This window comes from Rhopilema esculentum, chromosome 19 (genome assembly GCF_057945365.1).
Source record: "Rhopilema esculentum isolate cy_ngs chromosome 19, ASM5794536v1, whole genome shotgun sequence".
NCBI classification, from domain to species: Eukaryota; Metazoa; Cnidaria; class Scyphozoa; order Rhizostomeae; family Rhizostomatidae; genus Rhopilema; species Rhopilema esculentum.
The window spans coordinates 4,766,197-4,794,107 of NC_142833.1; the positions used below are offsets into that span (position 1 = coordinate 4,766,197).

Here is a 27,911-nt window from a genome sequence, read left to right on the forward strand (position 1 = left end):
GAAAATTGAAAAATGAAGAAAAAGCAACAGAAAATTAGAAAGTGATAGGTAAAATAGCATCAATTACTTTATCAAGCACATGCCAGGTCCGGATACTACTATGCACAGGAAATTCCTTTAAAAAATAAGAAACAAAATAAGAAACACGTTAGGCTGAATTTATGTGAAAAAATAAGAGGCAACAGGCTGACACTGGTTCCAAGTTTTCTTATAAAATAAATGTTTATACACTTATTTTTCATAAGAATAACATAAAAGTTTTCCAGCCTCGATAATCGTAAGAAATGTTCGTTTTTAGCCTGAATGTATTCTTAAAGTACCATTTTTTCAAATCTGATCTGGTTTCAGGGTAACGTCGCTCATACCCGCATAGAAACCACGGTTTATGAAGAAAATGAGATATGCGAGTCATGCAATTCTTTGTCATCAACATCACAAAACAGGCAGCTGAAGAATGAAAGACAAAAATGGGAGCCGAGATTGAGCAATATTTTTATGATATTCTAAAAAATGGGATGATTCTGGACCCTAATATTCTTATAAACAATATTCTTACATAAAGAAAAGAATGTAGCCTGAAAGAACACAACCGAATCACCGAGTAGTACAACATTCATTTCTATAAAAATAAAAATTTGCGATAAAACTAAAAATGTCATAGTATTATCATAATAATGAATGGCGAAAATCAGTTAATTCAGATATGGCACGTGAAAGATATGCCATTTAGTACAAAATTCTTATTATTTTAAACCGATACCGAACTACAAAACTATAAATGATATTATTAACAAAATCTGCAATATATCACTTACCTATCCATTATACGGGCTGAAGTATCTAACTAAGAAATAAAAGTCTAATAAGCATCATGTTAACAATAGGTGTAGCTTGTGCTCATAGAAAGATTATACAGAAAAAGCAGGGGTGCCGTGAAGGAGGACTCTGGAGGCTCAGCCCTCTCTCTACAAACCAGGAGGAATTCGTTACCTGGAAATTTTAACTATGCTCTCGACTTTCCGTGAATAGGCAATTTCCTATATGTAGTTTTAAGTCAGTTAACGGAAAATCTCTAACACAAACGCAACTATCTGGGGAATGAGCGTGCGTGTTGTTTTGGGCGTGGCCTATACAGCACAGCCTCCCTTCCAACGTCTTAGGACGCCCCCTCCTGTGGAAACAGTAAAATGTACTTCAAACCCTTTAATGAATTACATTTCTTTTGGCATTTAGAATGTTGGTCACCCCACCCCTCCCTTAAATTTGCTGCCATGAGATTAAAACCTGTTATGAAAATCAGATAAGAGACATGGTCATCATTTTTGCAAGATGTAAACAGATCAGAAAAAATATCTAGCTTATAAATTTAAAATGTGGGTTACCTCTTAGCTTAATACTGTATTTTTTAACCTCTTAAATCAGCATCTGTATATTTTTTGTTAAAGATGAAAGTTTTCCGAGGTCTCTTAATGCGCCCACCAGCTAATGTAATTTTGATAAAGTAGTGTCAAATTTTACTATTACACTTTTCGTTCAAATTTATTGTAGAGATGTTTCTGGAGAGTGAATTATTTTGTTATATCTTTTTGTATTTATATATTATAAGTTTTAATGAAAAAAGTGAGCAAAGCTATAAAGGCATTTCAATTATAAAAAGGGTTGAGAACTAGCGAAAAGAGAGCAATGGTCCTAAACTCAAGGAATTTCCTTTTTAACGTTTTCTTTAATTGGTATGTCGGCGATTCTCATTAATTCTTTAAAGATACTGAATTTCATGACAAAATCAGTATCTTTTAAATCAGGATTTTCAAATTTAAAGAACAAACGGAAACAAAAATTTTCTTCTAAAAACAAGAAAATGCCAAAGTCACTCTATGTAGCGTTAGCGTGTTCAGTTTATCGATTAACTTCTTTTGCATGGCAATCCTCTTACATTATAAACAAAATAAGACGGATTTGTCTTTGTAGTCTAAATGGAAAACATGTCGAAATGAGGGCTGGAAGCATTGAAGACGCATTTTTCAACATTCCACTAACAAGTTACAATGCATACTACAGGCTACACTACTACCAAAAAATACTTTACTACAATACAGGGAACCATACCCCAGAAAGCAAATGGGTGTGACTACCGCGGGGCCATTACAAAAGCTTAAATAAAAAGTTAAAACAATACAGAATGGGCCAAACGGGTCTTTACTTTAAATAGGACCAAATGGCTGCGTTGGGTGGTCTACATCGAAATTGGTTAAATCAAATCGGTCAGTTTTGGACAGTGAGGAAAAATATATGTCTATTAAATTCATTTGGAAAGTTTTTTATCACCGTACAACAAATCTGCAGTAGATCGTTGCTGGGAAGATTTGTATATCCAAATTTTGCAATAAATCAAAGACTCCAGCAAAGGGGATCGACAGAGCTGCAAAAAGTTTTCTGAGTCCTCGATACCATCGTTTGCAGGGCACGTTGGGCGATGCATTGGCAACCCATCGGCCATGCCAACAGTAAATAACAGTTGAATTTGTTGAAAAGTGATATTTAAAGAAAATATCACAAATACTATTCTATAAATAAAGTTCCATAAACCCGCAGCCGCTCACACATTACATACTTTTTTTTATGAGAATACCTAATTTTTTGCCAGGCCTCAATATTCTTTAAAAATTTCGATAAATTATTCTTGCTCAACACAAGTTGTAAATACGCCTTCAAATCAAAAAAAAATTTTTAAATCTTTTTTGGTGTGTTGCTTCATTAAAAAAAAGAAAGTGAAAGTTGTTTTGCTATGGGAGAAAACTCAGATTAAGGTAAAATAGTCTTGATGAAGGTTGAGCCTGGCATTGTTCTTAGATTATTTCACAAAGTCCCAGCAATTTTGAGCCTCAATATTCTTATAGACTTTATTCTTAGAAAAAAATGTGTACTGGAACATCAAATCTGCAATGGTGCAGGAAATATAAGAACCATCAATTCCCATGACCTTAAACCCTGGTCCTTATAACAAATCTCGATGATCACTTTTCAAAATTATCAAAACTTTAAAACTATAAAAGATTAAAAAATTTTCAAGTAAAAGAAAAGGTCAAAACAATGAAAAATGTCTTATATTACGTTCATAACATCATTTGATGTCGTTTTGATAAATTTCTGCCTTTAAGATAAATTTCTACCTTTAAGATAAACTTCCACCTTCAAATAATATTTGAATATAACGACACTTGTCATTTTTCAGAAAATTGTTTTTCCTTCAAGCCTTAATTGTCGTTTCAAACATCATTTGAAGTGCTTTAGGTTGATTTTTTAATCATTTTAATCATGCTTTGGGAATTAATTTGTTAAAAAACATTGTGAGCCCGGATATGACGCGCTTTCAATTTTCCAAACACTATATGACGCGTTTTGGATGAATTCGAAGGCTAATATTTTGAGATAAGGCTTTTTGCTTTTTTACTGCAGCTTAAAACTACTTGCTTCGAAATAAAGTGTGGGAGGCATGGCCCCTCCAACCTCGCCCCCCCCCCGGTGGCGTGGGCCCTGATAAGATAAATATTAAGATAGGACAAGTCACTTTCAAGAAATCTCTGACCTTGAATAGGAAAAAGCTAAACAGATTCATTTTTCTGAAAAAACAGTTTGTTGTCCTCAAAACAAGCTAAAGTGTTTTGGATGGAAGTCAAGCTCATATGTCAATATAACCATCCTAGTTGTTTCTATTAAAAGGTTGGACCCAGGATATGCACATAAATTCAAACGTTGTTAATTTTCGGGAAACCACTTTGTTCCAAACAACCTGAAATGCCTTAATATACGTTTCCATCATAATTTTACAAGTTTTGGATGAATTTCGAGAAGACATTCTGAAACAGAAATACTAGTGATTTTTTTAAAAAAACCTTTACCCCAGATATGCAAAAAAACTAGAAATCATCAACTAATGTTGAACAAGTTTTAAAAAATTTTAAATGCCATAAAATACATTTTCATTGTCACTTCAAGATACTTCCATGACATTAGAAGTCAGATCTGAAAGAAAAAATTCAAATAAAATTTGCAAAATTCCAGGACAAAAAGCCCTTGAAAAAGTCACAAAAAACAACTGGTCACAGTCAACCAAAATTACTTTTCTAAGCCAGCAAAAATGTCCTAACTTATATTTGCAACATTATTTGAAGTGATGTTGATAAATTTTCAGCCTACATTGTCAGTAAAAAAGTCATTTTTTAAAAAACTGTGGCCCTGGATATGCTAAAAAGGTAAAAAATTATCAATTTTTGAGAAATATCTCCTTCCTTGAAACATATCTTGAGATGTTTTGGATGAATTTTAAGCTAATACGTTAAGAAAATCATACTAGTCATTTTTTAACAAAGCTGTGACCTAGATATGCAAAAAGTTCCTTTATTTACATTCCCAACATCATTTGTGGTATTATAGATGAATTTCAAGCTCATATTTTTAAGTAAACATACTCTTCATTTTTCAATAAAACTGTCATACTTTGGACTTCATTTTTATCATATTTTAGGCAAATAGCACAAAGAGTTATTGGATATCCAATACATTTACTCTAACTTTTGGTACAACATAAAAAGGGAGGGAAGGGGCGCATATCGTCAAAAGTGGGGCCTATCGAAGCGATGCAAATACGAACTTAACCGCTCTTTCGGAAAAAATGTTGGCCCTAGTCCCCTTATTCTCCTAAATATCACATATAAGACCCCCTATGCTTGAAAGTAGAAAACAGACCAATTTTCACGTATGGCTGTCACTGGTACCCCCCCCCCTCCCCTCTTCAGAGACAACAAGATAATGACTTGTTTAGCCAATACCATAAGTTAATTTCCATTAGAAATTAGGTAAAAAATAGAAAATCTTCTCTTTTGCTGTCGGTCTTTGATTAAGGAAAAGTCTTTCCAGTAGACGATAATAAACTTTAAAAAACCACCGGCGTCTTTAAAAAATTGACTTTTCTGCTCATTGTCCGAACGAGAATGTTATGCTTATTTTATGCCTGAATAAAGGATACTAATATAAATATAATAAAAGATATAATTAAAGATAATAGCTTTGTTGGATATTGAAAAGAGATACTTTGAAACATACCGATGTATCACAACCGATTCTTCGTGTTTCAGCAACTCCGGACTCCGTATCCATTTATCAATCGTGCCACGAATGTCCTTAAATTTGGGTCTTTTCACGCGATCTTTGTGCCAGCAAGATAACATGAGATCATGTACAACTTTAGGGCAGCTCTGCAAGAGATTTTCAATCATAAACAGCTGCTTTTTGAGTACCCACTTGTGTAAAAACAGCAATAGTTGCGTTGATGAACACAAAACAGCAAACAGAAATTTTTTTGGTTATGTAAGGTCTGAGCCATGGCAAGAGAAAGGAGGAAGGCATAGAAAAGAGGTCTGAGGGAAATGTAAGGATTTGTAAGTAAGAAGGGGCTGAGAAAAGTGAAAGGTGAGAAGTGAGAACAGGTATATTTTGTGATTACAGAGGGAGTTGAGAACAAGATTATCGTTTTGAAAAAAAGATAGTTTGAAAGCATAACGAGAGTAAAGCATTTTAAAGGGTACAAACAGCGGGAAGAAAAAGGGGACGTCGTGAACCAAGCTACACTCTTTTTTTATAAGAACCAGTAAATTTGATTTCAGGCTGGTTGTTCTTGATTTTTTCGAAAATCTTAGGCTAGATTGTTCTTAATTTGCTCTTAAATCTATAGGGTATATAAGCAGTGCGATTGCTAGCTTTTCGCTCCAGAAAGGTGTTCAGGCCTCATTTGCCTCATTTGCCAACTAAGTGAGTGAGATAACCTTCATTTGTGTGAATAAAGAAAACGTCACGATGGCAGTCTGCTCAACGGACTCCAAGGAGGTTTTGCGGCGAAAAATCGATGAAAATGTAACAAATAAGAAACACGGCAATGTGACGAGAATGAGCAACAATAAATACACGTAAATTAGTGAAGGCTAATATTTCGTCCCGGCATACGGAGCTTCATCAGAGCAAAAGTGGAAGAAATATTAGCCTTCAATAATTAATGTGTATTTATTGTTGTTCATTCTCGTCGCATTGCGGTTTCTCTTATTTGCTACAGACTTTATTTTTCCGGCAAATTTAAGTTTTCAACGAAAAAGAATCCACACATCCTCGGTTTTTTTTAGATAAAACGTTGTTAAGAATTGCATTTTGCAGAAGCCCAGCCTCTGCTTGTTCTAAATTTGTTCTTAGCCTTTGACCAATTTTGAGGCTCGTGTTCTCATAAAATTGTTCTTATAAAATTGAGTGTACTGTATGATAAAGAAAAAACCTACTTTTTTCAGAGTCGGGAGAAACAGGTTGTTGTTTCAAGGATTACTTATTGACAGTTTAGCCTAAATTGGTTCTTAGCTAGGTTCTTAATTTCTAAAAAGTAGATATTGCTGTTGATTATCAGAAAACAGCATTAAATCTGGTCTTTTATCTATTCCAAATATCTATTAGTGTACCTTAAAAGTGCTGAAAGTCAAAAAGCCCCAAGCCCTCCCAACCCCCCCCCCCCCACCCTCCGGGGACGAGATTGAAAGAGAATTTGCCGAAGTAGCAAGAATTTATTCAAAATAACAGTCCAAACTTAAAATACATTGTGCTTTTTGAGTATTGTTCTAACAATTCAATTTTCTGTCATCTTTTAAATTTTTGGTAAAAAAGTATATAAATTAAATGGTGAAACCCCCACATATAAGAACCTGTTGGAAACTGTTTGGCTAAACAGGTTTTTATATTCTTTTGAGTATTAAAAAGGACAAGGACAAAATCTTTTTACTGCACCGTGATCAAGCATACTTGGGAGAATCACCGTGAGTAATGTTACGGTACACAGGACAGTAAATAGGCAAACGAGCTGTATCTAAAGGTAGTGTTGCATTCGCAAATATACCATTACCAGAATGGGAGAACTACTTAATATCTGTGATTTGGATAACAAATGAAAGTTCATTGCCCATGACGAGAACATATGAAGAAAAAACAAAATTATTGGTACGGATGCATGTATTTTCAGCAATCTAGGGTATGGATGCATTATCAGCAAGTTAATTTATTCTTCCAATTAAAATTTGTAGGCCAATAAAGCAAGTTACATCAATCATTGCCAACAGCTTTGTAACTGTTTTTTAACCCTTCTGCGATAGAAGAAGAAAAATGTCTGTAGAATAGTAGGCCATCAGTAGGCCATCAGTAGGCCTGCAGATTTTGCCGTTGTCGAAAAATCTTTAGATCAAAAATGCTGCTGCAAGAAAGTCTATGGATCAGGAAAAATCAACTGCTTTTACGTCGGCATTGTAGTACCCCGATATAGATTCTAGGGTTTAAAGCAGATAAAGCTCACAAACATAAGCAACGAAAAAAACCAGGAACAGACAATGTTTAAGCTAGGTGTAGCCTCGATATGAAAAGAACAGAGCATGGCATATTTGTCATATCTTGTGTAATTGATCAAAGAAAAGTATGTAGTAAAAATCTACAAAATCTAGAGACTTTTAAACCTAAAACATACCATTGGCGGAGGAAGTCTGAAGCCAGAAGCCAGACGTTCAAGCACCTAGAAAAACAGCAAAGGTTTAGATCGATTGCTACGCGTGTCAGTTCAGAAAAGAATGCACCAACAGTCGCATAAAAAAATTAAATATTCTTGCTTCCTTTAGTATACACATATTCTTCGTTTTTAGTCCTTTTTTAAAGTATCCTACTTAACCATAAGTTTTTTTCCAACAGTTCAATTAACGTGTGTTTTTTAATTGCTAAAGTTCGTACTGGTCTTTTCCTCATTTGTATTCACAAAAGTTCATTTTATTAACGGAAATTTTCCAGGGAATTTAAGCGAATTCTTTAAAAAACCTCTTCTGCTTGATTCATCTTTAAAGAAAAACATAACAAGATTGCCAAAATCTTTGAAAATTGTTGAAAAAAAACAATATTCCCCCTACCATTATAGAAAATGGATTTAAAAAGTTTAAAAGTTTAAGATCTTGGTGACCAAGTAAGGAAATAACGAAAGGACCCTAACTTCCATTATTCAGGTTTAGAATAATGACTTAAAAGTCATCGCAATGCCAAATTTTTATTATTATCGTTACAAGCATTTCCCTAACGATGGAAAAGTATAAAGTAAATTTCCTATCGAATATACCTCATTATTGCCCCAGTTCCAATATGGCCTTTCTCCGTAACACATTACCTCCCAAAGCAGGATACCATAACTCCAAACATCCGAAGCAATAGTGAATTTCTTAAGTTGGACTGCTTCCGGTGCTGTCCATTTGACAGGGATCTTACCACCCTGTAAAAAATAATTAAGTTTAAGTATATCAACAATGATTTCGTTTTCCAGCTTCAGGGCCTGCCCCACCGATTCTAAAATGGGGAGCCAAAAAGGAGGATTTGATACCTATTTAATACCCACTAGGAGGATTTAATACCTATAGTTAGCTAATAAAAATGGGGGGCATGGCCCCCTGCTTTTCCCTGTAGCGTGGGCCTTGAGCTTAGATCTATAATGATATTGTATTTAGACAAAAAAGGTTTGGAATGAATGGTAGCAGAGTAGATTGAGTTGCAAAGGTTAGTCACATGATAAATGGAACCTGACAACAACAGCCATGCATAGCCATAGACCTACAATCCCGGACAAAAATGTTAAGACAAAATGCAATTTTCGTAATTGTCTACTTTACCTTGCCCCTGTAAAATCGAATCCCCCCTTTTCCCCCGAAGCAATGTTGGATTTATACTTCTATCATTTTTGCTTCAGAATCATGCACTCAACATTGCATTGGGAGAGGGGAAAAGTTATTTTGAAAAAACAGTGAAAATATAAGCTTTCCTTGAAAAGTCTCAATCATTTTTGTATGCCACTGGGATAAAGACCTACTTGATTTTGAAGGGTTTTAATACCGTTGTGTCATATGTATCATCCTTGCTCAATTCTCTGCTCATTCCAAAATCAGCAACCTTGCAAACCATGTCATCATTTACTAAAATATTTCTGGCTGCCAAATCCTGAAATAATAACATAAGTTAAATTAGGAGTACAGTTTGTAAACGTGACAATACTTAAGGACTGCTATTATGCGCTAACTGTCAAATTTTAAAAACAGTGTGTGCATATTTGAAAAGTATTATTTTTCCCGATGACTGCATATAAAATTGAGTGTATTTCATCCCATTGCAATTGCTATTATCATAATATATTTGCCAGCCGTCAAATCTAATCATTTCTCAATAGAAAACTGGCATTCTTTGGAAACATAACCAATGGAAAACGAACCTAGTCCGGATCCCCTTCTACATTAATCTAATAACAATATTCGAAAGAAATATTTGCTGAATCTCAATTTTGTATAGGCAATACAAGGTAGACGGTTACTAAAGCTTTGATTGACGATAAAACCAACACCTACCCTGTGGATGTAGCTCTTTTCAGACAGATACGTCATTCCAGAAGCCACACCCCGGGCCATTCCTAGTAACTGGAGTGGAGTAAATTTATCATCGTTTTTCTGTGGAGATATAAAAGGTTCTGTTACATTTCTTCAGATTGTAAGACTCAATAAGCCAAAGAAGGACAAATAGCAATGGAACATAAGTAGAATATTTTTGATACAAGTTAAAATTAACTAAAATTTCGACCCGGCATTAAAAGCACTGGCGCTTCTTCAGATGCCTTAAAAGCACTGGCGGACTGCTTTCACTCTGTTTTGTGCGACCACGCTTACTACTGCATCGCACGTTTTCCTACTGAAACAATATAAGGAGTACCCAGCCCCTTCATTAGTTATGACAAGGGAACTGGGTTCTAACAGCTACATCAAAACGTCAGTACATAACAAAGGATTTTCAAATTTGCAACTGCTTATAAACTGATCCAAGATAGGACATTCAATTGGCTTTAGTTATGAAAGCAGCTAGTTTAAAGTATTATTTTTGCTTTATTGAGATTGATTCATAAAGGAGATTTCAATATAAAGATTAGGTTAACGATATACTCATACCTAATTGAACAAGTTGCAATAGTTTGAGGGAGTAAATTGAAATTTAGTTAGCATACTTGTAGAAAGGATTGAAGCGATCCATTGCTCATGAATTCCATGACAATCAATATGGGAAGGTCTAAAAAAATAAATATTTTATAAGCATTGGCAGACAAACTTGAAGACCACGTAATTCATGCTTTCCGGAACGAGACAGGAAGTGCTTCGGATCATAAATATCGAGAAGTACTTATATGCAAGCCAAGTTGTTACAAGGTAGATTGCACATGGGTAGACTGGCTAGGCATTGAGTTGCATGCTCACAAACAAAGAAATCTACAAATCTATCAGAAGATCTGGAAAAGATATTTCCTCAAAGCAAATATATTATACACACTTTTTTATAAGAATAAAGTCTATAAGAACATTGAGGCTCAAAATTGTTAAAGCTTAAGAATAATATAAGAGTAATGCCAGGCTCAACCTTCATCAGGACTAAAATTTTACCTTAATCTGTTTTTTCTCCCAAAGCAAAACAACTGTCACTTTGATATTCATATTGAAGCAACACATAAGAAAGATTTAACATTTTTCTTTGGTATTAAGGCGAATTTACAACTTGTGTTAGGCAAGAATAATTTAAGAATAATCTTAGGCACAAAATCGAAAATTTTTAAAAATATTGAGGCTTGGCAAAAAATTAGGTATTCTTATGAAAAATGTGTGTATACCTTTAACGACCACACCCTCGAGATGTATGACATTTGGGTCATCAAATTGTCCCATATACATTGCCTCTCCCAAAAAGTCATCTCTTGCTTTTTTATTTGCATTTGACTAAAAAAAGGGAGAAAATAATTGTTTTTCCATTTCATTTTCAAATAATTTAAGGAAAGTAGCCCTTTAGCAAATTCTTGTTTTACAACGAGCCCTCCATTTAATTAACAATTTTGCAAATAAAAACCAAAGCTAATTCATAATATAACATATAATATAATATATATACATTATATAAGATATATAACATATATACAAAATTAATTTACAATACATACATAAATATAAAGTTAAATAGGTTTTATCTAATTTTGGTTCTGAAGACATGTAGGGAAGATACCTGTCTACTGGCAGAGAATTCCATGCCTGTACGCTAAAAGATGAGCATTTTTGCCCAAGGTAAGCATCTTTATTGTTTTTGCAAAGAGTCCGCAAATGACTTCCTGAATTTCTTATAAATAAGTCTGATAAACATTCTGGCGCTAGCTCCGTAGGGCCCCTTATGTCCGATAACCATAGTGTTAACTTCAGATCTAAACCTGAAGTGGTTCGAGTCCAAGAGCATTTAACAGTGGTCTAGCATTAGGCTATTTCTGTTTTTTCTTGCTGTTCGATTTGAAGTTTTTGCAAATGGTTCTTTTAGGTTCCAGCACAGTTTCCCAGAACTAAGCAACAGTTTCTTAATTAGGGCTCCACAATACTAGCATAAAGTGTAAAGTGTCTTTAGAGTTTTCTGTGTTGAAAGTTCTTTCGCATGTTTAAGAAAGCCAATTGCTCAACTGATTTTGTTGACAGACATCTGATGTCACCTTTCCGTTAAGGTTGTTGTCTAATTGTATTCCAAGATTTTTGGCAGTTTGGACACTATATATTCGTTCTTCTTGTCTGTTTAAAGATAATGCTTTATTATTATTAGCTACCTGCATTTCCTTTTGTTTCGCTGGAGTAGCCATTGCTTTTGTTTTAGCAACATTTAGTGACAATCCTTCAACCATTTCAAGACTCTAGTAACGTCCTTATTCATTGCATCATTTAGCTAGTTAATGTTATCAGATCGATAAGAGAGACTAGTATCATCAGTGTACACTGCTACTTTGAAGTTTCCGCCAGCTAGTGGTAGATGGTAAATATAGAGAAGAAATAGCAATGGCCCTAAACATGAGCCCTGGGGCACTCCAATATTAATGTCCATTAGTTTAGATACAACTTCATTTATACTTAAGTACCGTTTGCAAATTGAAAAGCAAGACTTAGAAAATGATAACAGCGTTTTTTGGAGACCATAGTGCTCTAATTTGTGACATAGAATACTATGGTCTACAGTGTCAAATGCCTGTCTAAAGTCGATCAGTAGTACCAAGCCAATGAGCTGCCTATTGTCCAAACCACTGTACAAGTCATCAGTGTTTTTAATAGACAGATTACGGTAGAGTGCAAGGCACGAAAACAAGATTGTGGATTTGCAAGCAGATCATTCAATTTTCAAATGTTTGTACAACTGGTTACAGAATTTTGAAGAGCCTGGAAATGGCTGCGCAACCGATATTGGATGGTATTTTGATTTTTTGCTTTCATCACCATCTTTGTAGATGGGTGCAGCCCTAGCAATTTTTCATAAATCAGGAGTGACTATTCATAACGTTTCCAATTTCACTGTTGTTTGTGATTTCCTGGCCACAGTTCTTGATGCAATCATCACATGAAAAAAACTCACAGAAAGATGAAAAGTTTGCTGTTTTCACTGAGAAAATGATCCATAAATATTTCTGGCGCTTTGGAAAGATTTTCTTGGAAGATAGCAACATAATATGCGGTATTTACAGAACAACCCCGAATAACAAAACCTGCACCTGCAACAATGTTTCTGCCCATCTCAGAAATTTTGTTGACCTGCAAGTTCTCAACCTTTTCAAGAAGCATACATTGTGCAGCCTACATCCTTTGCAACATCATAATATGAAAGACCTGTCTGTCTGTGATGTGTTTGCTAGTTTATTTCTTTTTTTTCTTAACGCTATTTCTTTATTTTCCTCTCACTTTAGTGAATCTATAATACTTTTTCACTTACATGTCGCAAGTAAGAGTTAGGCCATCAATTTTGCCTAACCATTCAAATACTTTGGGAAGAGGAGTGTAAGTGTATTCAGAACCTACACTAAAACTGATTTGATTTCACGGCTTCATTAGAATCCCAGGTCTTACGAAGAACATCTATCCTGTTTGTCTACGAAAGATCACAAACTTATACCTTGAGTGTCTTGACGGCGACAATTTGTGCTTTTTCGGAAGGTTTTTCCATAGTTCCTTTGTACACATCACCAAATTCACCTAAGAATAATTTTTAATTGCAGAATATTCATAGAATTCAACAAAATCCTTTTCGATTCTCATTAGTCTACAAGCCAAGATGATGGTTGCCAAGGCCTAAAATTGTATGTTACTGTTGCGGGCCTTACATCTAATTTCAGGCCTAAAAGGTTACGAAAATCTTATATTCAATACAATAAATTCATTCGAGCATCTCTAATACAATTGTTTAATTTTGAAAAAATAAAAGATTTGGCCAAAACGCAACTATGAAGTGTCTACAGGGTGAAGCTTCATTTCCTGAAAGTTGAGCAGCACTGATATCTTCGACAGAAGACGGTGTAATGTGTAAAAATTGAAGTAAAAAATTCTTAGTGATGAATCAAAGAAGACAGAGCCGAGGAAGATAACAGCAGTCATTTGGGTAGATAATAATAAAAGTGCAGAATAATGTTTGCACCTGTCACAGACACACTTGTCTGTCACCTGAACAGTTTTGATCTAATCGTTAAAAAAAGGAAATTTAAACATTTAGCCCTTGTGACGTAAACAAACGAAAAAGTAGCTCGATTCGCGAATGCAAATAGCAGTTGTAAGAATCTACCACAACGATAAAACGTTTCAAGGCTTTCAAACTATCGGTAGAACCATGCTCTTAACCAAACTTTAAACCAACTCACCCCCACCAATCAAACGCTCTAGCTTGATCCAGCCGCGGTCCAATTCGTTAGCAAACTGTTGCACAACGTCCTCCAAATCTTGATAGGTCAGATTAACGAAATTCTGAACGCCTTTCCCACTTGGTAGAATCACTGAACAAGGTAAGAGAAACTTAGGACCAGGTCAACCAAGCTTTTAGCTCTTAAGGTGTTTAAAACTTTGCATAATTTGAACACAACATTTCTGCAAGATATTTTTCTCTCGAAAAGCACATGCAAAAACCGATGTATGAACAAATATTTTGAATTCCAAATGTGAAAACTATCAGTCACGCTATTAAGACTTAGGTCCAAAGATCTCGAATTCACTTTAAAATTGAAGCAAATCGTCCATAAATATAAATGAATTTGAAATTATTAACGGAAGTTGGTTTTCTGGCAAAAAATGCTGCTTCACAGCATGTACTAACAGTAGTCAGTTCTGTCCATGATGCAATCTCTTAGATGCTTCATCTAAGCGTAAATTATTAGCATAACTACTGTCTAGCTAACATCGAAACGGGCTGCTAATGATAATGATGATGATGATGATGATGACTCAACCTATCGGTGCTAGTTCTAGAGAAAATTGATGGCCGGTAAAAAAAATTGATGATAGGTTCGGTAATACTTAAAACTTCCAGGTCGAGTTTGCCTGCCTGAATCTACAATAATTGAAATCGTAATTGGTTGACAACAAAAGTCAAAATTAAACGATTAATAGAAACAAAAGCCTGAAATATTATGGGAAACACTAACTGTTAGGGAAAGAAAATGATATACAAACATTTATCAAAACTTCTACTTACGATCAACGAATTCACTATTTAGGGAAAGAATAGCTGGGTACATTGAAAATTTTTAAGAAAGATTTAACAGCGAATGTGTACGAACCTTCCCCGTTTTCAAGTCGAACAGTTTGGAGATGCTTTGGATGTCCCCTTGATAAACAGGAAATTAACACATTTTATTGACAAAGATACAAAATGTTATTGGACATAAAAGTGACAGGTATAACCAGGGATCTGAATTGACGGATATTTTAGTTGAAGGAGGGGGGGGGGGGAGGAAGTGAAAGGTGCTAGATTTCCGACTGAAAAACAGGCCAATTGTAACTTTGTTAAAATTATACTTAGCTTTACTGGCAGAACCTAAAGGTCAGACAGTTCTGCTACTTCCTATCTTAATTGAAAACATTCTTGGAATACGCGTTATGTAATATTACTCCCTGACGGAAAGATATTTAATTATGTAATATTATTATGAGTTATTTAATTATGGATTAATGGAATGATGACTTAGTCTTTATGACTTCTCTGATTTCCCTGGTGTGACAACCAAGCACCCCTTGCCATTGACGTGGCTGTGAGTAATTAAAATAAAGAGCAAATCTATACGTATAGTCTAGAGGAGAAGGTTGAAATGATAAAGAGTCACTCAGTGGAAAAATGGCAAAAGGACACAAACAACGCAAATGAGATAACTTCTGTAAAAAAAAGGTTTGAAAAAATGGAAGGAAAATTGCTAAAAAGGGGGGCATTATGAAAATCGTATGAAGCTATTCGTGGCATGAATTAAGTCATTTAAATCAAACCTGCAGAGAAAAATATCTTGAAAGCATGAAAAAAGATGTAGCAGAAGAGACGTACCTTCGGTAGAAGTATACGATCAAAGCGATAGCAATCAACAGTAAGACAAACAATGTGACTACGACAGCAATGACCAAAGTCAGTGAAATGCCTGTAAATAGAATTTAATATATAATTCATACATCACTCAAGGTGACTTATAGGGGCCTTTTATTCAAGATTCTGCTTGGCGAACAGTTAGCTTGGCCTATCATCACCACTTTAATATGATATGAAAAACTAAAGAACCTGCGAAGAAACATGAAATATAACTCGTTAATGATGACAATTTTGAGTTCCACTGGCTAATACTTTCCTTTCCCTTTAATTTCAAATACGATAACTTCTTCTTTGGAAAATCCAGCGCTCGAGTGTGACTTTACCTAATTTGAAAATAAAAATATCATTTAAAAGTTCAATACGTGGGCATCTGCAAAAAGAATATATTCTAAGCAGACCTCGTAACCCTGCGAGAGGGTGCGAGTGACGCTTGCAGGCACAAAAGCCTATGCTCTTAATTCCTGCAGACACTTCACAATCGATTTTTAGCTCTAGTATTTAAAAACCATGCCCAAATGACAGAAAATCATTGCTTAAACGCCACCAATTTCGTTTCAAAAGCCGGTGTCAAGTTGAATGCTTCTTCTCTCTGTCTTGTCTCTTTATTTCTATTTCCTCTTTATTTATCTATTATTCTCTAATTTTCTCCATTTATATCTCGAATTATATTCTCTGATCACTCACAATTACTCGACCATTTTTGTTCAGAGCATTATGAAATGACTTCAATGTTGCTACGCTTGGTCGTTTCTCACTACTGCGCAGGCGATTCCTACCTACTTCCACCTATGCACGTCAGCGTCGATTCTCCCGACAAATCCCTACATTTTTCAAAATATTTCTACACTACTACCCACGGTCATGCATGCTTCTAAGAACAATATTGAGCAAAATTCCATTTTAAAAACGCGGTATAGATCGAGGACTGAAAAAGTTATTCAAAAAGCAATGCTCTTGTAAGATAGTACACTGATTAAAATCTGTTACAATTTCGCGTTCGCGAAAAATCTTTAAAAATTCTATTGCTCGCAAAATCTTGATCCTTTACGATGATTGTCGAGCATGGTGTTTAATGCAAGTAGGAAGAAAATAGTAACATGCAGAGTATGCATGTCTGCCGTATTGGAGCAAAATTACACGGTACATCATAGTCGTGGCGGATGTTAACGGTTTAGGGGGACTTAGTATAGACATTGCCCGAATATAATTGCTTTATTGAGATTGAATTGCCCTATGGGAGCCAGAAATACTATCAAAATACGAGAACTTTTCCCTGATTGCCTGAAAATTTGCCACCCCCCATGTCTTCTTTGCCTGTGATGTTCACCTCGAAAGAATTAGGACAGATGAAAACTCTAATGATTTGTTAGAATCGCCTGTGTTTCTCCAATAATTGGAGTGAAAGCATTTTGACAATGAAATGATCAAATGTTTCAAGAATGGTAAATTAAAAGCTGATGAATGTCGAAAATTGAACCAATAGCATGCTTAGATAATGTAGAGAGAAGAGAAGAGTTCAAGAAAATGTAAAGCCTTCTTTAGTGAAGATGTCTTTTTTTGATGAAATCGAAAATTGCAATTGGACTGCCTGATACCCCAAACCACTCACAGATCCACACCACACCACAAACCGGATCACTTCATTACTTCACTTCACTTCCTTGTTTACTAATTATTTCATTTCGCTTTCAGCAATTGTCATATGTTCAGTTTTTCATGCATTCGTGGTTCATGATAATATTGATACGGTATCTGATTTTGATAAATGTAAGTTTGTATAACAGTACGGAGGGGAACGAAGAACACAGTAGATAGGCAAAATATCAGAATCTGACCTAAGGTGGCAATCTGCTTTATTTATAGGCACATTTTTAATAGGCTAAGAATGTAAGACTAATTTTTGACTTGAAGATTCTTTTCAATTTCAAGACTTTTACTAATTTTCAGGCTTTTTTATCAAATTGCTGTAAAGGAGCATAAGTAAAGAAACAACAAATCTCTCAAAGTGACAATTATTTGGGATTTCCTATTGAAAGTAAAGTGCTAGACTGAGCCTGTGTTCACAATTGTCTACGAGTAAAATCTATCAAATCTTTATATAAAAAATAATATATATGGATGTGTCAACTGAAATTGTTTCCTTTCATAAAACCTCCAACACGTTTTCGGTCGAGAGGTTTAAACATTTTCTGGACATTGATATAAAGTTTGGGAATCAAAGCTTCATACTTACAGACACAGTGTACTTCTTCGTTTCTAGATCTTGTTTAACAGTGTATTTCATTTTGGTGGTAAACATTCCCTTTTCACCATTAACAGTGACCAAATATCGCAGATCATCACCACCCTTGGTCAATGGCTCGTTCCATAAAATTGTCACTGATGCATCAGAGTTTGTCCTTTTAGTAAGATTCTGAATCTCCGAAGGCACTGAAAATGAGATATAGTACATAAACCAACGAAATATCTATTGGGATATTTACCCAAAGTAAACGAATGTAAAATCAACTCAAGAAAAAAATGTTGAAAAGCTCAACTTTCTCATTTCTCAACTTTCTCACTCACATCCTGATCCAGTCAAAACTGAAGTGCTGTTGTACTGAGCCTTGTCGAAGCCGATGGCAGCAGTGACATTGTTGATGGAATAGACCCTGACGTCATATCGTGTGTAGGCGCTCAGGCCAGTGACATTGAAAAGAAGGTTAGATGTTGAAAAGTCCGGGGGAATTTTACATTTAGTACAGCTTGCTTTTATCATGTATTTCAGTTTGTCTCCAGTCCCTTGGTTCATGGGGACCGTCCATTCTAATAAGATCCACTTTGATCCAATCTGTTTCGCCCTAACGACATTTGGAGCAGATGGTGTCGCTGTTGAAAACCATATTGATTTACAATTTGTAAGATTAAAAATGATAATAATAAATTGAGAATCAAAAATTGAAGTTTTAATAAGCCAAAAAGACAAGAATATATGGCACCTGGCTGGATAGCGCGTTGCAAATTCAGATGGCAAAAGAATTAGAAAGCATTAGAAAGCAATAATCTAAAAAGGACCAGAGTCGAAAATGAAAAGTTTTGCGTAATTCATGTATATAGGGAAAAAGATTCTATTAGGGCGCAAAATTTGTTTATAAAATCAAAGAGTGAGCTTTTTAGTGCCATTGATATATAACTGATATTTCGCCCCTTTGTGCATCCACTGCTAAATTAAGAAATAAATTGAATATTTACAATGGTATGATGTCATTGAGAAGGTTTGATATGAATCGTGAGTGAAACAAGTGGCTTAAATGACCTTGTAGCCACTTGTTTCACTGTTTCACATTTATATGCAAGGCAAGTCTATTCAATTCGTTTTACAAGAAATTGATAGTCTTTTTTAACTAAGCTCACCTTCACAGTCGACAGTTGGAACACTTTTAGATCGAAGTGGCCTGTAATATCCATTGTTGCATTTACAAGGTGTTGTCCTGGGCTTCAGTCCGTCCTCAACATTTGCACCACATCTGGTGCAATAAAAGTTGCCAGCAGCACTTTTGAAACTCTTTGCGGGACATTCTGTAAAAACATAGCAAAGTAGAACAAAAAGTTATCATCATAAGACTCCTTTGAATGCAATGGGTAAAAGTTTCACGAAAACTGATAGATATAAGCCCTAGCCATCTAAAACTAAAGCCAAATTTTATTTTATTTGAATTAGACGTAGAAGCTGCATTCAAGAATCTAAATTTTGTAAAAAAAGAAGTTCATTAAAATGGGCTACTTATTCATAAAGAGGAGGTGACCTGAATATTGGGTTACCATCTTTCGAATCTTTAAACGCTGTTGTAAAGGACAGAGAACTACGATTAAGTTTGTGTTATAATGTATTAATATGAAACATTATACACTTATTCATAGATATTGAAGCTGCAATTTTCATAACTGCACGTTCTCTTTAAGATCCTAAGAAGTTATTTTAAAAGCTAGCTCCTTATAAGCTCTTTACATTGACAAATATCTCAATGAGTTAACTTGCATTAAAAAAGGTAAAAAGTTAATTCAAATTTTTATAACACATACAGTAGATGAACAATTGACAAAATTAATTAACTGAAAATACAATATTCTGGATATTTTATTCCTTTAATAATTTCGCAGTCTTAGGAACTAGAAATCGCTGGTCTACAAATTATTTAGAAAGTCCAACCAATCAAAGTATCAACCAACAGAAGATAAAACAACTTTTTATCATAGTTTTATCATTTTATTAAACGTCTAAATATGTATGCTCAGGGACCGCGGAAGAGGAGGGGTTACTGAGGCTATGCCCCCCCCGAATATTTTCCAAAATTTACTTAAACCATACCAAAATCGCTCTGCTCTTGGCTTTTAGCATGTTTAGCCCCTCCCAAAACGTTTTAGCCTCCTCAATCTATAATATGCTCCACGGTCCTTGTCTACGCAAATCTTTTATACTCACCATGGCAACTGGTAAAGAAATGATTTTCATATCCAGCTTTACAATGACAGCCACCATTCACCTTGGTGGAACCATTTGTATAACAAAACATGTAATTTGCTGCTTCTGAAATTTGGACAACAGCATTGGGAAAGCATGTTCCAAGCACCTTTAGGACTGAAACTGTGCTGTTTGGAGCTGCAGTTCTAAGTGGAAATGCCATTAATTCCCCTGCTGAGCTTGGACATTCAATGTAACTGAGCTGGAATGAATCAAGACTTCCACAAATTCCTTGATCTCTGAAAGCAATAGAAAGTCCAGTCTTTCCTTCCATTCCAATGGTAATAGCTGATGTAAACTGTGCTCTAGATGACGGATTCATGGATGTGGTATTCTTTAAAGCAGAAATGTACTTGAAGCTTTGAGCACTTGGCGCAGATATTTCACCTGAGCCCAAAAGGACATAGACACCAATGGACAATTTGGCTGAACAGCATGTCAAAGTATAAGTTATTCTGAGGGTTATCTGTTTGGCTGGATTTGTAGCGATAAATGGTGTAATAATAATACCATCTATGACATTATAACTTACTCCACAAGCAAAGAACCCTGTGTTATCTGACTTCAGCTTCCACTAAAAAGAATGAAAAATACTCCAATGATCTGGTGCCATGTTTCAATTTATAAGCTGCAATACAAAGATTTGTGCAATAGCCGAGGATTAGATTAAGACATTTCAAGTAACAAGGCATCAGAAAGAAGCTTGTCAAAGAAGCTGATGCAGAGGAGTGTACGACAAAAAAGCAGAAAATGATAGTCTTATGATAGCTATTCATTTAATGTGGTAATTATTCACATCATTCCTTAATCCTTAGCTTTATCAACCCAAAAAGCCAACATTTTAACAGCAACATGTCAGATAAACATTTCCAGGTCTTAAATCCTGCTTTCAGTCAACTTGAAAAATTTTAACAAATATAGAGAGCTTAAACCAGCTATAAAGAAAAGGTTTTCATAGGTACAAGCTATGCACCCATTAGGCCTTGAAGCACTTGAATGTAGCCCTGCCGGAACGTTATTAAATTACAAAAATTGGGCCTAAACGGCTGCTCAAGGTAAACGGTTTTTGAGTTATGGAGCATGTTTGTTTGTTTGTTTCGTTAAATATCAATTTTTCAAAGTTTTTCAAAATTCCTCTCAGATGAGTAAGTTTTCATTGATTAACATTCTCACAAGTGAAAATCAATTCCCCCCCGACACGAATTTCATTGTTTCATTTCGATCCTGTAAGCGGTTTTTGAATTATGGAGCTCGTTTCGTTTCGTTTCGTTTCGTTTCGTTTCGTTTCGTTTCGTTTCGTTTCGTTTCGTTTTGTTTCGTTTCGTTTCGTTTCGTTTCGTTGAATATAATTAGCCATTCACATGGGAATGGTCATCTTCGTCGCGCTTGCCTACGTGTTCAGTCATGTCGCTCTCCTCGGCGATCGCTGTTGTCTCTGACCAGGTTACCAAAACCCAGTGGTATTGTTTATTTAATTATTTAGCAAAACAACAGAAACGAAAAGAACGAACTCCAATATACGAGAAAGTTTGGCTTATATACATTGAAAATCTTCTTGAACAATGTTTGAATGTATAGGGAGAGGGGGCCTAGCCCAAAAGCCCCTATGGTGTTTGTATAAGTCCCTAAACAGTTGAAATCAGGAATAAAATAAAATCGAAGCCGCAGTTAAAATTGTTTTTACCAATTTCTGCTTATTTCATAGTCGTTTCTACTTGTTTCTGATTGTTCCTACCCGTTTCCTACTCGTTTCCTACTCGTTTCCTACTCGTTTCGTACTTGTTTCCTTCGCTTCTCAGTCGTTTCTACTTATTTCATGTTTAAATAACAACGATTGATACCATGTCCCCTTGCCCTGAAATATTTAAGCGTAGTTTTTCATGGTGACATGTTTATACTTACATTATTGCGAGCTGAAGGATCAGTGCTATTTTTGACTACCCTCAAAAGTACATTTCTAGGCCATGGAACAGGAACTGAAAAGAAATGACAGTCTATAAACAGAAAAAGCATAAATCAGGATAATTGAAAAATTAAACATTGTCACTGATTCACTATCTCAAATTAAAAATTATATATTTTACACTATGGTACCATTTCTATCTATCTTATCTACTTGAAAAAATTAACTTATGAATACATTAAAATTATGGAATAAAACAAGTGACCAGGGGGCGGGAAGGGGGTGATGGCCCCCCTAATATTTTCAAAACAAGAGAGCTTTTTCAAAATCTTTTGTTATGAGAATTTTATTTTCCCTTGTCTTTATATCTAGCTACAAAACCAATTTATTCCCCCATTATCACATTTATCAATAAGATTCTTGATTTTCTCGAGATTAATTTCAATTTTCAAATCCTTCGATTGCAGGACGAACGCTTCTCTGGTCCTTGCCACACGAAATTTCACTGGAAATGAGGACAACTTTCCAGGGGTCTTGCAGGGTAGTGCAAAAACCATACCGTCTCCCGATAATCCTATGTTTTGGTGAAATCTTTATGGCATCGTTCGCGTCGATTTTCCGACGGTCATTATCTAGGCAAATCACATATCGTTGATCGACTTTCCTAAACAATTTTCCTATTGAAATGCTAAGCTAGATATCATACTTCGTACAACTTTGCACACATTTCGCCATATCGCTAATCTATTCTCAGGAAGGCCTGCTGCTACTATTTTCACATGAGAAAATCGATGTAAAACATTTTAATCTTCCAGAGGGGTTTTTAAACTTCGAGATGAAATTTTTTAAAGATAGTTCATGAATAATCGGCATATATATATATATATATAAATTATTTACTTAAAATTCTTAATATCTATGCCAAATGTTTGAGCTAAAGGTATTTGTAGTTATTATTCAGGTGTCATGAAGAAACTTGTAGATACAAACAGATTGAGAGTTTTTCAGATAAAGACACCACCTAGTCCCATACATCGAATAACTAAAAAATTTGCAATAAAGACAATGTTATTTTGCGCAACAACACGGTAACCTCTTACCTTCTATTCCTTTGGTAAGGTTAACAAGACAGCTCAAGGTTAACAGGACTAGGCTCAAAATGAAATGCCAGTTCCATTTTATACTCATGATGGACGTGAAACAGCAGTTGCTACGATGCCACAAATATTGGCGAGCTAACAAATGATACAACATAACATCTTCTACCTTGCAACTGTAAACTAGCAAATCTCGATTTGGTTAGTCTCTTTCGTGGACCTACCAGCCAATAAGTTGAACGAAAAAAACATCACTAAAATAAATGGCCTGCTCGTAGAACAATCAGTCAATGATTCGTGTAAAAGCAAGTTCTCAATTTCGGCCGCAGTGATTGATAGATTAAAGCAGATGAATTATAACAGCTACGTCTGCAGAACAGTCGACGAAGCCACAAATGGCAAATTTGCTGCCTTTCTTCAATACCAAATACACACAAGTCTATGAAGTTATTACTATTAAATGTTATTATATTTTTGATACACAATCGTCACTCGACACCATTGAGCAGTCATCTCAATTCCACTTCCGCGTGAAACTTAAGCCTTGGTTACACTAGACAAACTAGCCTGGGTTCGGTTGAGGGCTCGATTTTTGTTATGTAAATGCAAACCAATGATGTGTGTAAAGTACGCTAGAGGGATAACTCTGTAGTGAAGCAGTGAAGCATACTGATTTCCGCATTGCACTGCAAAAGGTGTCTTTCAGTGTCTGGCGTTCTGTTTCACATCGCTGTTTATATCGCATATCAAGGACCGAGATACCGGAGTCTTTGCCCCCAAAAAAGCCTAGGCAGCAAAATTTAGATATTTTTGCTTTGTAAAATATGGCTGTTGTTACGCTTATTTATCAGGGCTGCCCCCCCCCAAAAAAACAAAAAGTTGCATCTCGGTCTTTGGCTATTATGATGGTTAATTCGTGCGTTGCTTTTTGGTGTAAACATTAACATAATGATAAGAAAAGGTAGTCTTTTAATAGAGTTGGATGTATGACGGTTGCATCCAGGGTAGGTGTGCCACAAGGATCAGTTTTGGGACCTCTCTTGTTCAATATATACATAAATGACATGTTTATGTTTATATCAAATAGCCAAATATGCAATTATGCTGATGACACAACGCTATATGTCATCCACCAAGACATTAAGCAGGCTATTAAAACACTAGAACAAGATGCAGTTATTTTGAGAGAATGGTTTAAAAATAATTATATGAAACTGAATGGGGATAAATGCCATCCTATGAATTTTGGTAAAGGCAGCAATGACACATCTCTGAAAATAGATGAAACGATAATTAAACCAAGTAAAGAACAAAAACTTTTTGGAATAAATATTGATAAAAATTTGTCGTTCAAAGGACACGTACAATCGATATGCAAAAAGGCCAGCCAAAAGCTACATGCTGTATCCCGAATCTCCAACTACATGGATGATAGAAAAGTGAAACAGACCATGCACGTCTTCATTTTATCACAATTTAGCTACTGCCCTTTAATTTGGATGTTTTGTGATCGACAGATGAACAACAGAATAAATAGAATTCATGAAAAGTCTTTGCGTCTTGCCTATGATGACTATGAATCAAGCTTTCAAAATCTTCTTGAAAAAGACAACTTGACGTCTATCCATGATAAAAATCTGCAACTGCTTCTTACAGAAATATATAAAACATTACATAATCTCAACCCAAGTAGAAAAATGAAAGACGACAACAAAAGAAAAAAGAAAAAGGTGGAGTAGAGAAGAATACAAGGAAGTAATGTATTTTTTTACTACGCACTTGAAAAACCTCAAACAAACAACACTGAGGACACTTTTGTTACATGGTGCTCACGCAACAGTGAGAGTGACAACATTGAAGCATTATATTCAAATAAACTACAATCCTTGCCAAAAGTCTTGGTACACCAAGCTGAAATTTTGCAAAACTTCAGTAGCATCCCCCTCTCCCCCTTGAAACAATGTTGAATAACAACAGCTTGAAAGTCGTCCAATGTCACCTAGGGTAAGTAATAGGCTTTTCAGCCAACGTTGTTTTTGGGGGGAGGGGGGATATTTCTGTATCTTACAGCCGGAAACCTTTATTTCTTCAAAATCTTTCATTGGTCGCAGGGTGTTCCAAGGACTTTTGTCAAGGATTGTAGCAAATCTGAGGAGATTTATTATGCGCAGCAAAAAACTGACAGACGTTGAAAGTGCACAAATCAATGAAACTGTTGTAAATGATACCCGAGAAAACGAGCCAGAAGAACGAGTAGAGGACGTTGAGGAAGTCGAGGACGGTGCTGAGAATGTTGTTGTGCCTAACGCTGTTGAGTATGCTCCTGAACATGGTCTGGAGAATGATGAAGAACAGAAAGGAAAGTTGAACCAAGAGGAAGTTGTAAAGATGAGAACGGATATTTTGGAAGAATTATCTCTTATCCAGCATGCTATCATTAATGAGCGAGAGCCTTTATTGAAAATTTGACATACCAACAAATACAGAAATATAATTGAGGTCGGAAACGAAGCCCTAAAACAACTATGTGAGGAAACCGACCCAAACCTTACAGAACTAAACGAACTTATATATGCAACAGGAAAAGTAATCCAAAAAAGATGTGGTGTCAAACCTAAGAGAAAGAAAAGAATTGTATGTAAGCCTAGTAAACCGAAATGGCAAGTAAAAATTGATAAAGAAATCGAGAACCATAGAAAGGAAATTTCTCTTCTAGAAGAGCTTCAGAAGGATAAAGAAATAAAATCTGGCAAGGCTAGAAAAGTTCTGCGAAAGTATAAGATAAAAAGCAAAGACCAAGTACCAGCTATTAAGAAAGAACTAAAGCAAAAACTACAAGTTAAGGCTCAGCGACTACGGAGGTACATTAAACGGAATAAATTCTAAAGACAGAACAAAATCTTTGAAACAGACCCTAAAAAGTTCTACCGAGAGATCGGAAAATCAGATATCACTCTGGATGAAATACTGTCAGAATGACAAATATGTGAATTCTGGAACAATATCTGGGGAAAAGAGAAAAGGCATAATGAGAACTCTGAATGGCTGAACATCTTCGAAAGCAACACGAATAATATCCCCGAACAGGAATGGGAAGAAATAAAAGTGGAAGAAATACAAAAAGCTCTTAGAAAGTCTCACAAATGGAAATCACCAGGAATCGACCAAATCCCAAACTTCTGGCTTCACACTCTACACTCAGCACATTCAAAATTAGCATTAAACTTCAATAAATTAATGACAGACCCAACGACAACACCTAAATGGTTTTGCCAAGGTACTACTTATCTTCATTTAGAACATTTATAAAGCTGTGGGAAACTAACCTTACTATTTCCCACTCAAACAGAATTTTGAATGATAATGGTATGCACATAAAAAGTGGAATTTTCCAGGGTGACTCTCTCCCCTCTTATGTTCTGCATGGCACTTGTACCGTTGTCCCAACTCCTGTATGATACTGAGTATGGATACAAGATCGGGAATAAGAAGATAAATTATCTGCTTTATATGGATGACCTGAAACTCTATGTCAGTAACGATGATGAACTTGAAGGACTGCTAAAAACAGTAAAGGCATTTTTAATACCGAAGATGTTTTCAGATGTTTATTATTAAGAATAAAGAATTTCCTATAAGTAGTTCTAAGTCAGTTAACATTTTGAACGATTTGATATACACAACAGATCAGGGGTGTAGTGTTATGGGGGCTCGGGGGGCTGAGCCCCCTTGTTAATGGCGAACAGTAGCCAATTTCTACTTTTGCTATTGTTTCTCGCAACGTTTTGTGCAAGGCCCTCCTTGTTATTTTGATTGCAACACCCCTACAACGGAGAATCTCTAACACAAACGCAACTATATTGAGAGTGAGCGTGTGTGTGGTTTTGGGCGTGGCCTGTACAGCACAGCCCCCTTCCAACGTTTTAGCACGGCTCCCCCCTGCGGAGAAGGTAAAAAGTACTTCAAACCCATAAATGAGTTACATTCCTTTTGGCTTTTAGAATGTTGGTCATCCCTCCCCTCTCTTAAATTTGCTGCCATGAGATTAAAACCTGTTATGAAAATCAGATAATAGACATGATAAACTCTTTTGCAAGATGTAAATAGATGAGGAAAAATTTCAAATGTGGGTTATGTAAAATAACGTAATTTTTTTTAAAACCAAGATTCTTCAATAGCGAAAGTATAAATTAGCAGCAACCAACCATTACAACATAACGACTTTGTTTAACGACAACTTCGACTCGACTGGACTTACACTGAAAGAACATACGCTTTTAACAACATGAGTGACGCACACAAAACCCTAATGACACAAATTAATGGCAAATGACTAAAAACAACTAAAATAACAATGGCACGATGACAAACAAAATGGACTGACGCAAACATCGAAAGACATCCTCATTAACGATAACCAACCACAAATACGATTCACGACAGACAAAACTAGTTGTATAACAGTTACCTATTAGCTTAATACTGTATTTTTCAACCTCTTAAATCAGCATCTGTATATTTTTTGTTAAAGGTAAAAGTTTCAGAGGTCTCTTAATGCGCCCACCATCTATTGTTCCATTACACCCAATTTTAGTAAAGTAGTATCAATTTTTACCATTATCATTTTCATTCAAATTTATCGTAAAGATGTTTCTGGAGAGAACATTTTCTTGCATATCTTCTTGTTCTTATTATAAGTTCTAATGAAAAAGTGAGCAAAGCTATAAGGGACTTTCAATTATAAAAAGGGTTGAGAACTATCGAAACGAGAGCAACAGTCAAAAAAGTCAAGGAATTTCCTTCTTCGCGTTTCTAAGTTGCTTCGTTGGCCATCTTCAAAATTTCTTTAAAGAAACTGAATTTTATGAAAAAATCAGTATCTTTAAAAGTCAGGACTTTAAAAATTTAAAGAACGAAGAAA

General features: G+C 35.3%; 2 protein-coding genes across 5 annotated transcripts in view; both read right to left on the reverse strand.

Annotated features, from left to right (window-relative positions):
* Positions 1 to 290: 290 nt before the first annotated feature.
* LOC135688201 (ephrin type-A receptor 3) lies at positions 291 to 26,309 on the reverse strand. Of its 4 annotated transcripts, none has more exons than XM_089114169.1 (19): positions 22,994 to 26,305; positions 21,893 to 21,966; positions 19,952 to 20,564; positions 18,883 to 19,047; positions 18,055 to 18,357; positions 17,723 to 17,919; positions 15,745 to 15,812; positions 15,451 to 15,540; positions 14,696 to 14,742; positions 13,784 to 13,915; positions 13,045 to 13,124; positions 10,751 to 10,856; positions 10,097 to 10,158; positions 9,450 to 9,548; positions 8,944 to 9,048; positions 8,228 to 8,329; positions 7,547 to 7,591; positions 5,104 to 5,255; positions 291 to 4,023 (listed from the first exon to the last, which is right to left on the reverse strand). In XM_089114169.1, exons 1-19 carry the CDS (start codon positions 23,145 to 23,147, stop codon positions 4,011 to 4,013), a joined length of 2,607 nt encoding a protein of 868 aa, XP_088970295.1. In that variant the 5' UTR covers positions 23,148 to 26,305; the 3' UTR covers positions 291 to 4,010. The 4 variants fall into 4 exon arrangements, 3 of the variants coding, with proteins under 3 accessions (XP_088970295.1, XP_088970294.1, XP_088970296.1); XM_089114168.1 differs by having other exon boundaries at positions 304 to 4,023; positions 8,180 to 8,329; positions 22,994 to 26,301; XM_089114170.1 differs by lacking the exon at positions 291 to 4,023 and having other exon boundaries at positions 5,115 to 5,255; positions 8,921 to 9,048; positions 22,994 to 26,309.
* Positions 18,368 to 27,911, reverse strand: part of LOC148957936 (ephrin type-A receptor 6-like) — a 40,619-nt gene continuing 31,075 nt past the window's right edge. Inside the window, exon 6 of the mRNA XM_089114181.1 lies at positions 18,368 to 18,467. The gene's annotated coding sequence lies outside the window, so the exon portion shown is untranslated. The remainder of the gene's footprint in view (positions 18,468 to 27,911) is intronic.